The sequence below is a fragment of the Lissotriton helveticus genome, chromosome 10 (genome assembly GCF_964261635.1).
Source record: "Lissotriton helveticus chromosome 10, aLisHel1.1, whole genome shotgun sequence".
Lineage (NCBI taxonomy): Eukaryota > Metazoa > Chordata > Amphibia > Caudata > Salamandridae > Lissotriton > Lissotriton helveticus.
In genome coordinates this window covers 618487281-618499459 of record NC_136071.1, presented here as the reverse complement: position 1 = coordinate 618499459, position 12179 = coordinate 618487281, and the positions used below count along the sequence as shown (strand labels likewise).

The following is a 12179-nucleotide window of genomic DNA, read 5'->3' as shown; positions in this document are numbered from 1 at the left end:
ATCTACTATGGTCAGGACTGGTCAAGATCCAAGAAACAATGTTTAGGCTGAAGGTCCTTCAAGAGATCCATATGGAGCCTCCTACCGGCATGTGGGAGCATTGCTAAAATATTTCTCTGGTTAAGTCTTCCACGTGGAAATATTCTAACAATGAGGAATCTACAGTTAGAGTATGCCCTAGGAAGAGCATTACTTGTTCTTTAAGTAGTTTATAAGTTTCCTTCAACATCAATATAATTTCTCCTTATTAAGCTATGCATCTGTTCACATAAAAATATTATTTTGCACAGCTACTTATGAAAGTGTAATAATCCTAATATGCATCATGCAGTGCTGTTTGTGAACCATGTATTCTAGCTAAACGACATCTGCACTAACTTAGTTATTACATTTAATAAAAAAATAACACATAGCTTTTATAACTAAGTGATTATTGAGGTCTAATTCCAGTTTCAAACCACTGATATCATTACCCCTTCCATGAAACACATTATGAAGCATAATATTGTTATACTTAATAATAACTGTGTAAAGTAGTTATGTAAGATATGTTTTACATGAATAGATCTCAGAGGTAATTTAGATATGTATACAGTGTGTTATCTGTTATGAACTTTAAATACATATTTATAATGTATACATATGTGATGCGCTGGACATGTGTTTAGAACCCATTTTGCGAGACTGTGCTGTAATTTCATATTCCACTGTTTGTTCCATGACTAAATGCTCTTCTGACTTTTACTCCGTGTATGGCCTTAAATATGTGGGAAACTCCAATAGAAAGCTATTCTCATACATATTCCAAAGGTAAGTGTTCCCCCTTCCTCCCGACAGTCCTCAGCAAGAGAGTTGTCCCCCTGTTGATACTTTCTCCCAAAGACCATTCTGTATTTTTCTTAGTGTTTTCACTTTCACCAATCCATACTGCTTCCTCAGCCCTCTCTTCAAAGCCTCCTGAAGAAAGCTAAAACTGCTTCTCCTGGAACCTAGGGAATGGAGCACATAGAATCCGAAATAATCAGAAACTCCAGCATGTCTACTCATATTGTCTTCTAATAGAGTCAGCCTATTTGGATTCGTGACGTGGAAGAGTTTAGTGAATCTGCAGTATACATATTCCATCCAGAATGGTTACAAGAAAGTTCTTGTTGTGGAAGAAAACCACTGCTACAATTTGCTTCAGTATCACCTTTAATTTCGTGCCAAGAGTGTTATGCCTGCTCTGGAAGGCATCCAGTAAACCTTCACAAGATAAATCTTTTACACCTACCTGTAGTTGTATTTAGAATTGCACTGTTAAATGATTATTTTTCTTTCAGATAGTTTACAGCTCTCTATTCAGTGTAGCACTGACCGCATATCCACTTCAATTTTGTTTATGAATGATTTTATTGCCATAAATTAAGTACCAAAAAAGAAGTATCAGCAAATTCACTGACATGCAAGTCCAGCATAACTCCATTGCAAAATACAAATACTGTTTGCGATACATGTACCAATACCAAATGTTACTAAAATATAAGAAAAGATGGAAGTCTACACAGTTCATTCTATTTGTATGAGCTTTGCAGCATGATCTTGAGCCATGCAGGATCTCAAGTAGTTACATCAGAACTCTGGTGCATGAGCGGCATGGTTTGATTTCACCAAGATGCAGGTAATCCAGACTAAAGTCTGGGTCACACAATCATTATTGTGCCTCCTGATCCCAGTTTAGCTTCAAAGATATCACATAATTGTGTAGAAGTCTGGAGTGGTTAGAAGATGATGGAATATATTAGAACGTGTGAATTATTATAACGACCTCTGGAACGTCCTACAGATAACTGGTTACAATTTCGATCAATATATACCCTAAGCAAAATCATATGTCTGGCACTATTCCACTCATGCTTGTACTTTGTGCCACATATCAAATTTTTAGTGAGCCATTTTGAACTCCACCATTTATTGTTTTTCGGACAGTACAGGTGAGAAATATCGAGCAATGTTTGCCTCTATCTGGGTTGTGCTGTCCAAAATAATGCACTAGATCAGAGAAATATTGGTCTAAATGATTTCACTTTACACACTGCAGGAACATAAAAACAGGCGCTGGGTCCTCGCTGAGCCAGCACAATTCATTATGACACAGTCAAAGGTTTGTATCAATCGATAAGTGCCTTTGTCACTTTTCTGTACAATTAATATCTTCCCGCTAGAAAATATAGTAGAATGAACAGTGCCTCGTTTACCATTAACGTGGGGACTATACAGTAGTGTATGCACTTGAATTTAAGTGGGATCAAGCTTACAATAGCTACATAAATTAAGTTTAGAACAGATGCCTTTCTGTGCACCAGTATGTACATAAACTGAGACACACCCCATTCTAGGTCACATCTGTTTATTACCCAAAGGTTCTAAACATAATTTTAAGTAAACTTTTTTTTTTTAATCGTTTCTCCTATTTTGTGTTGATTTTTTTTTTATTGTGATAATCATAATGTACCATAATAGCAATATCTATACTAAAAACAGAATAAAGTAATCTATTATGTAGAAACAATCATCCGCTTTCTTGGGAAACTGTCTTCTTAATGGCTTCCTAATTTTACTGAGGGCCATGGGTAAAAACACAACCCATAACTTCAGAACGTTAGACTTGTGTCCTTGGGGCGGCAATGCGATGCTCATGACTACTTATTTTATTTTTGGTCTTTAAGGTCCTATGCAACTTGCACTTCACCTAGGAAATTTACATTCAGTTATGTTCGGCTATACCTCACTCTGTCTGGCAAAGGCCGTCCTTTGTATGCTCCCTGGAATTCTTGTTTGGCAGTACAGCCTGAAGTGTGTTTTCTTCCCAACTCTAGGCCATCTGCACAAGGGCAAATCTTGTCTTCTGCACTACTCACTAATTGGTATTATAGAACTTCCCGTGACCTAGGATCCGTGTATGCTACACTGGACCAAAAGTGGCATTTCAGCCTATTAAGGGCACCTTCAAGGCAACTACTGGGGCCTACTTTCCGTGCCACCTGAAGGCTGTGTTCCTTAAATGGATATTCTTAAAGTAATGTGCAGTTTATCAACAGATGTCTGGAAAAAACATGAAGAACATTTTGTTTTGAAGCATAGATATCCAAAGCCATTTCGTTTCTTTTTTTTCTTGTTCCCAGAAAGTGGAAATAGAAGAGAGCCTGGTTTGGATTTGGGGGGACTCCTGCATCTCAAGTTCTAGTCGGTTCTCTACCACCAGCCACTCTTAATTCTATTTAACCAATAGACAGTCTCCTATCATTGAAGAGCTTGAAAGGGATCTGGTCCAGGAAGAGGTTTTTAACATGCTACAAAGCAGTTTTACGCTTTCTAGAACGAGATGGTCAACATAGTTGATCTCTCTTGCTAACTGCAGAAACTGCATTTGCGTGTGTCTGTAGGCCAGTACCTTTCAGTTTTCATGATATAAACAGTTTTAGGGAAGATGCTGATGTTATTACATTTCAATTATATTACTCATAGAAAGTGCTCAACCTTGTACTTGGGTTTGTATTTAAGTGCATGTTTACCCAAAGCATGTGATGTAGTACTAATACACAGGCAGCGTTTAATATCTTTCTCTTGTTGGACTATGTAGATGCAGTGAAAGTCATCAGTAATAAGTACTGATAAAAACACATTAACATGATTAGTTGTAGCATCTTTTGCATATTATCAGTTTAACCAACCACTAATACGCTGTTTAACATTACAGGTTCTATGACTTATCCGCTTGAAACTGGCTGCCTGCCTTCATTCATTAAAGTGTTGATGCTTTTTGCTATTGGTTTTTCTCTTCATATGTTTGTCTGCCCCCATGAGTTGTGTGCCACTAATTAAAATACATATGACTTTTGACGGCATTTGCTCGTAGGCACATGTAATATGTTTCCGAGTCAATGGCTTGTAGGCGTTTATTGATTCAGAATGCTGAAAATGATATTACTTTAACAGTTGTTAAGGTGTAATATCCTCCCCTTAGTTGCTTATGTTCCTTATAACATGTGTCCTCACTGTTCATTCCTGTTTTCCTTGTCTTTGTTCCATTTTCCAAAGCCTACCTATGATCTGTCACTGTGTTTTCCTCTAGTAAGGTCTGGCAGGAAAGGACGACGAAGAGTGTTTAGTCTGTCGGAGGCTGACAGTCATGGTGGACACTGGGTTTAGGTCTTCAAGCAGCAGCTGCAACCGCAACTTGCACAAAACAAATTCAGGCAGGTTTCTCCATACAATTTCACAAGCCCACCATAATATTTAGAGCATAGTCATGGTATGCTTTATTCTTTTAGCTGTTAATGCTATAGATGCAGTTTGAATCTTTACTAGTACGGTTTAGTATCAACCTACAAAATGAAAATAGCTATATCATGTTCCGGAATAGTTAGTCAATACTTTATGTAAATTTGACAATGGCATCATATATTACTTACAGGCGAAATAAGATAAACCAGTAGGCATACTTCAGTTTATGTAATTTTCCACGGCAAACCATTTTTATGTTAAACCATAAAAAAATATTTCAGTACAGTTAAGTTGCATTTTTTTCTTCCCTTGACTGACTTCTGATAAATACAAAAAGACACCTTGGCTTTGTCATCCAGAATGCTGTGTAGAAGACTGGAGGTCCATGTTTTGAATACATGTAAAACTGAGTTTTCTTTATGAAAGCTGTACTACAATTCCAGAGATATCACAAGCAGATCTTTTGAATTCCAATAAATCCATTAGTGAATTACTGCTCGCCTCCAAAATTTAGTGGTAGCAGGATTTGCATTATCCTCCTCGATGCTCTCGTAAGTGACAATAAAAAGGAAATTTACAGCGCTGACCTCCCTAACTAAGATGCAACTAGCAAAATAGAAAACTGGTCTTACTGGGATCAGTAAAGCGAAGTTATTTCATATCTTTTTGTTTGCCTTAAATGTTTATCTTGTTGCAAGCCAATCCATTAAATCTTTTGACCGAACACGACAGAGACTTCTGTAGGTATTATTTATTTATTTAATTATGGGTTTTATAGAGCGCACGGCTACCCCCAAGGGGGTATCCCGGCGCTAACAACTAACGAGCCCAAAAAGGAAAATAAGAAAACAGAAATTTAAGAGGAAAACAGCCAAGTCTTAAGTTTACGGCGAAAGATGGGTTCAGTGGGGACAAATCTAAGATCCAGGGGGAGATTGTTCCACAGTCTGGCAGCTGATACTCCAAATGCTCTACCACCCACTCTGGAGAGACGGAAACGTGGGACAACCAAGAGGCGTAGACTATTGGATCGTAAGGACCTAACGGATTGTGATACCACCACCCGTTTTTTCAAATAGCCTGGGCCGAGGTTGTTCACGGCTCGAAAAGCAAGTATCAGAATCTTAAAATGGATACGTCGTGCAATAGGAAGCCAGTGCAATTTTTTGCGATAGGATGCTACAGATTGTCGATATGGAATATTGCCAATCAGTCTTGCCGCGGCATTCTGCACGATTTGCAGACGCTCAATCTGATACAAAGGGGCACCAGCGTACAGACTGTTGGCATAGTCTAAGTGAGACATGATTAATGACTGAACCACAGTTCTGCGAGCATTTAGGGGAAGGTAGGGAAGGATCTTTTTGATCATACACAACTTTGCAAAGCATGCAGAGGTTGTTTTGTTAATATGGGGAGCGCAAGAGAGGGTGTTATCAAACTGGAAACCCAAATTACGAACTGTGAGAGCTGGAACAGGGGGGGGGTCAAGAGCCGTTGGCCACCACAGGCTAGAGGGAATAGACGTTTTCTGGTTAAAAAACATTACCTCCGTTTTATCAGTGTTAAGCCTGAGATGGTTGGTAGTCATCCAATTACATATATTATTCAGACACTGACGGAAGTTGGCAAAGGAGGTGTCAGAGTGATCCCTAAAAGAAAACACCAGCTGAGTATCATCAGCATAGGAGATCACTCTGACTCCCCAAGATTCAACCACCTTGGCCAGTGGGGCAAGGTAAACATTAAATAACAGAGGGCTCAAGGCCGAGCCCTGGGGGACACCACAAAGAAGGGGTTTACCTGCAGATTTAAAAGGCCGTAGAAAAACCCTCTGAGAACGATCTTTCAAAAAAGAGCTGATCCAGGTCAACACTGTACCCCCTATGCCCACCTGGTTCAAGCGATCCAATAAAATCATATGGGAGACCGTATCAAAGGCGGCGGATAGGTCGAGGAGGACCAACATGGCCTCCTCGCCCCTATCCACACACTCTCTGATAGTCTCGGAGGCCTCCAGGAGAGCCGTCTCAGTACTGAAACCAGCTCTAAATCCCGACTGAGAATCATGTAGGAGCATATTAGTCTCCAAAAATTCTGCCAATTGCAGTCGAACTGCTTTCTCCAAGATCTTCGCTGAATGAGGGAGAAGGGAGATGGGGCGGTAGTTAGAGAATTGGCCAGGGTCTGAATTCGCCTTTTTCAAAATAGGGACTAGCATAGCCTCCTTCCAGATAGAGGGGAACTGACCTGAACCAAGAGAACAGTTCCAAATGGCAAGGAGAGGTTCAATCAATATAGGGGCTAAATTACCCATCATTTTGGCCGGAATCAGGTCGAGAGGGGAGCCAGATTTACATTGGGTGATTAATCTCTGGGTGGACTCAGTAGTCATCTCTTTAAAGGACTCAAGGGAAGGAATGTCCCCGTCCATCTCACCCGAGACCGGTAACGTTCCCTCCACGGGGAAGGACGATCTAATGGTCACGATCTTTTCCTGAAAGTAATCAGACAGACCATTACATAGTACCTGGCTAGCCGGGATCTGGGGAGATAAAGCGGCTGGATGCGAAAAGTCCTTTACAATTTTAAAAAAGGATTTGGATGAATTCTTAGATTTCTCAATTTGATGAGAAAAAAAATCTCTCATTGTCTAGCGTTTTAAGGACAGAAACTTTCTTAAAGCAACTTTATAGATAGATTTGGCCTCTGAATCATAGTTTTTCCGCCATAGACGTTCAAGTTTTTTACAACGACTCTTCTCCTCCCGAAGAATCGAAGAAAACCAGGGAGCCGAAGGGCGAGATCTAGCAGAAGTAATAGGTTGAAGGGGCGCGATAGAATCAATGGCATGCAACAGAGTTAGGTTAAGCTTAGACACCCTTTCATCAATATTATCGGACAGGGGTTCAGCACCATGGAGAAAAAGGGGACTCAGAGTGGCGCAAGTAACTTTGTGCCATTTTCTCCCGTATTCCTTATTAAGTGCAATGGGTGAGGGTGCCAAGGTAAGGGTAAAATCAAAAGGCAAGAGGTAATGATCCGACCAGGTAAGAGGAAGAGGTGGATGAAGTATGATGTCCTGGTGTCTTGAAAAAATTAAATCCAGGGTATGGCCTGCTGTATGCGTAGGGCCCTGAGCAAGTTGAAATAAATTCAGACCCTTCATAGTATCCAAAAACTGGGTGGCCTGCGTACATAGTGGATCATTTACGTGTAAATTAAAATCACCAAGCACAATAAAATGCGAGTGTTTAAGAGAAAGATCTGCAATCAGGTGTACCAGAGACGTAAGGGAGCAAGATGAGGCAGTGGGTGGATTATATACCAAAATCCCAGCTAAAATGACAGCCACGGAATCAGCCAAGGTAAAATACATGGCTTCAATTTTGCCAATGTTCCCAAGTTTACTAATCGTCAACTTGAGGTGTGCCTTGGCTATAATGGCAATACCCCCACCCATTTGGCCACCCTCACGATGACAACCTTTAAGGAGGTAGCCCGGGGGAGTGGCCAAAAGAATGTAGTGGACCAGAAGATACAGTTGCTCATTGTTGTCTTCCTAACTTTGCCTCAGGGTAGAAGTTAATGGTACACATATGGAAATGCCACAAACAGCCTCAATTCAATACAACAATCCATGAAGATCCAGTGGTTGACGTAGGAAAATTGATCAATAGCATAACCTTTTTTGGTTGCCGTTGAAGTAAATATTATGAAATTGAATACGTTTTGTAGGTTGATACCAATATGTACTAGTACTCGTTTGTAATCTGTTTGGAGAATGTTTTGTGCCCATCTAGCAACAACAAGACTTTGTCATGTTGTGCTTCATTTTCTGTTCCCCTTTTCAGTGTGCTAAGCATGTCTTTATTTGCACCCACCATACCGTTTTCACCGTTTATTTGCCCTGCTGCTTTTGCTCTGTGTATTAACTGATGCTGCATGACACTTTTTCTTGAAGGACTATTGGATGTGGTAGAAATCATTAAAATGCTCTTATTTATTGGTTGCAAAAGATGGATCAAATGTTAAATGCCACTTGTACTTGATTGACATGTTAGAGCGTTTTCATTTTAGAATTCGTCTATCCGGATTGATTTATTGTTATGTATTTCGGCCATCTAATCTTTCAAATCAAACAAGATACATTTGTTTACTATAAACAGCATACATGCAGTGTTTGTAAACAGTTTTACAGGAGCTAGTTCACATGCATTTGCAATTACTGTAATTGTTTTTTATTTGACAAACTTTCATATCATATGGTACGGAGTTGAGCTGTTACACATCTTCTGTTCTTTAGTAGCATAATGTTACTTATTTGTGCGATGAATAGAATAGAAGTGGCATTTATAAAGCGCATGGCTATGCATGGGCATCCCAGCGCTGGAAGTAAGAAGAGGCAGATGAAGCTTATCTGGGGAAGAGCCAGGTTTTCAGCAGCTTCCGAAAAGTCAAATGATTGGTTTCTTTCCGTAACTGGAGAGGAAGAGAATTCCAAAGCTTGGCGGCATTATAAGAGCAAAGCCGACCTCCGCTTCTATATCTTCTGATCCGTGGTACAAGAGCCAAGTGTAGTTCGTCCAATCTTAGGGACCTGGTGGCTTGATAGGGTTTGACTAATGGGGAGATACTCTTTGGTCCGTTCCCTCCAAGCAGTTTGTGAGCAATACAAAGTGCTTTAAAACAGGTTCTCTCCCAAATGGGGAGCCAGTGTGAGGCTTTTAACCGCATCGATGCGGCGGCTTTTCCTGCTGTACGCTGCAATTTTAAAATTACCGCGTTACATGGCGAGTTCAGCTCGTCATGAGCGCACGGCAGGTTACGCTCATGACGAGCTGAGCTCGTCATCAGCCTGGAAGGGGTTAAGGCAGGTTTAGCAGACTGTCGGTAGGGAATTCCCATAAGGGTTCTTGCCGCACAGTTCTGTATCATTTGAAGCCTAGAAAGTACTGCCTCTGGGGCGCCCAAGTAAAGTGCATTGCTAAAGTCCAACCGTTGCAGAATGAGTGCTTGGACAGCCATTTTCCTAGACTGGAAAGTAAGTAGGGGCAGCACTTTACGAAGCTTTCTGTGAAAGTTGAAACAGAAGGCAACCACCTTTTTGACTTGGACTTTGAGGGTAAGGTCTGAGTCCAACCAGAACCACAAACTCTTTATATTTACTTTAGGGGTAGGCGCTGATCCCAATACCATCGGCCACATCTCCATTGGTTTAAATAGGTAAGGCTTACCAAGAAGCATAAGCTCCGTCTTGTCTCCGGTCAACTTCAAATGGGAGTGATACATCGATTTGGCCACTTCTTCAAGACAAGTACGGAGACGACATGTTGATGAATCAGACTGGTTGAGTGAGACCACTAGCTGAGTGTCATCAGCGTTTGTTACAATATTTACTCCAAAAGGCTGTGTGATCTCTGCCAGTGGGGCCATGTATGCATTAAAAAGCGTTGGACTTAGAGAGGAGCCCTGAGGGACTCCACATGAGAGAGGCCAGGACTTGGACTTGGTTTCACCTTCAAATACTTGGAAGGAGCGCCCTTCCAGTAATGACCTCAGCCAGGATAACGCAGTTCCAGTCACCCCCAGACTTCTAAGTCGCCGATCACGATACTGTGATTCACCGTATTGAATGCCACACTTAGGTCTTGTAAGATCACAGCAGATGATCCTCCAAAGTCAAGAATTTTTCTTGATTCTTCCAGGACAGCTAGAAGTGCCGTCTCTGTGCCGTGGCCAGGACAAAATCCTCTTTGGGTTGGGTGAAGGAGATGGTTAGATTCTAAGTAAGCAGAGAGAGTGATGTTTACATATTTCTCCAGGATTTTACTGATTCCAGGGAGAAGGGAGACCGGACGATAGTTGGCCAGACAGTCAGGATCTAGAGTGGGTTTCTTCAGAAGAGCTCTGACAATAGCTTTTTTCCAGAGAGGGGGAACTACTCCGGACACTATAGAAGAGTTAACCACATCTAGAATGACCGGGCCCACTGACTCTGCTACCTGTTTAAGAATACTAAGTGGGGCAGGGTCATTGGGTGATACGCTTTTTACTCGACCAGATGTCACTAACAGACAGCTGTAATCCATTGTAGGAAAGGCCGCTAAGCTTGTTTCCTTGCCTTCTATGTGAAGCTTAAAATATACTTTTGATTATACCCTTACTTTACTGAAGTTATGCACTGGAGACAAATGAAGTAAATGCCCTTTTGCTCTGTTTTTTGCTTTAAGAATAGGGAGTCCAGCAAACAGAATTTAACCAAATTAATATTACACATTGCTTGAGATCTCGGGCAAAATAGAAGTTAATTGTGATACTGTTTTAAAGATGGCCCTTTTGCTTTTACTTGTGCAAAAAAGAAAAAAATTGATTAATGAAAAACCTTTGCTAAAGAAGAAAGCAAATGAATGTTGCTCGATTGATGCAGCTTTTAGTAAACACTGAGCAAACTGATTTTCCCTAAAACTTGATTTTAACTTTCATGTTTTAAAAAAGGCGAAAACTTTTTTTGTACCTTATTTATGTAAACACTGCACAATAGAGCAAAATTGGTTAGGTTCACGTTCACTGTAATGCAAAAATGTTTGTGATAGAGCGAACACCATCGTAACCTGCTCTGTGTATGGAGAATCAGGAAGGCGAGGATGGGTGGTCGGGCATTTTCGTACTTAGCCCCTACCCATTGGAACATCTTGCCGGACGAGATCCGTGCCTGCACCAATTTCCGCCATTTTAAAAAGCTTCTTAAGACCTGGCTATTCAAATGATTTCTCTGCAACAGTGTATGACTCTTCCAGACGCCGAGAGATCCCCCTGGGGATGATTCGCCGCGCCATACAAATGAGTAAATGCATTTACCATTTTCCCCCTTGCACAAGTAAACAAGCATTTACAATGCAATTGGTCTCACATTTGTGAAAGTTAGAGCTATTGGCGTTGTAAATGACAATGTTTTTTACTTGTTTTGTTTGGAGTGGAGTGATAATATTTGCACAGCGCTGTTGCTATTCGTATGACCTTGCGGCACTGGAGAACCAGGAAATGAGAAATATGTTACGAGGGAGGGGAGGTGAAAAAGAAATTACAACAATGGAAAAAGGAATTTAAAAAATAGAGAAGCAGTTGCTGTAAAGGGTCGGGGAGGAGAGAGCGTGATATTGGAGCAGGAAATGTGCGTGAGAGACAGAGAGAGCGAAAGAGGGTTTAGAGTGGTGTGCGTGGATGACAGGGAGAAATGGATGGTTAGAGAAGAATGGTGCAGAGGAGAAAGAATACAAGAGGGAGTAGGAAACAGAGGGCGGTTGCAAGTTTGTGAGGGAGATACTAGAGCAGAATGGTGCAAAAGAGGACACTGATCTCACAACACCAGTCTTTGTCCAGAAACCAGAGACAAAACAAAAGATGTGAGTTGTGTTTACATGTACATCACTGATAAACTGGCCCTGAAGCAACATTACTTGTGCACAAATACTTTAACTTCACGATCTGAAGCACGCTGAGCATCCCCTAAATAACTTGAGAAGTTCATGTTTTGACATTTAATAAAATAACTTTTTTGAAGTACCTAGCTTTTAGGCTTAACTTTTACCGGGTACTGTGCCATTTATAGGGAGAATATTGTGTTCAATACTTAGAAGGGTTTTTGAGTCAGTCTCTGTTAGACATGTAATGCACAAATGGCTATTTGACAACCAGTAACCTGCAAGAGTGTACATATTTTCCATCAGTTACGTGCAAAGAAGGTGCCAGCATAAGTTTGTTTGTACCTGACATGCCTTGCATGAGTGAGTGTATGTTCCCACGTGGTAGAAAAGTCTGGTAATAGATTGTCAGGGTGCTAATAAAAGGACCTGTTTCCATGTACATCAAACATTGCCCATTAATGGGGACAGTAAAAAGTTACACAGTTT

General features: G+C 40.8%; 1 protein-coding gene across 3 annotated transcripts in view; it reads left to right on the top strand.

The window, feature by feature from the left end:
• The window catches only part of CLEC16A (C-type lectin domain containing 16A), a 654120-nt gene that overhangs the window by 628045 nt on the left and 13896 nt on the right, over positions 1 to 12179 (top strand). The window contains exon 23 of one of the 3 annotated variants that reach the window (XM_078663156.1): positions 4115 to 4238. The exons of the other annotated variants lie outside the window; for them this stretch is intronic. Coding sequence (XP_078519282.1) covers positions 4115 to 4191 — 77 coding nt within the window. The 3' untranslated portion in view covers positions 4192 to 4238. The remainder of the gene's footprint in view (positions 1 to 4114; positions 4239 to 12179) is intronic. 3 annotated transcript variants of the gene reach the window in all.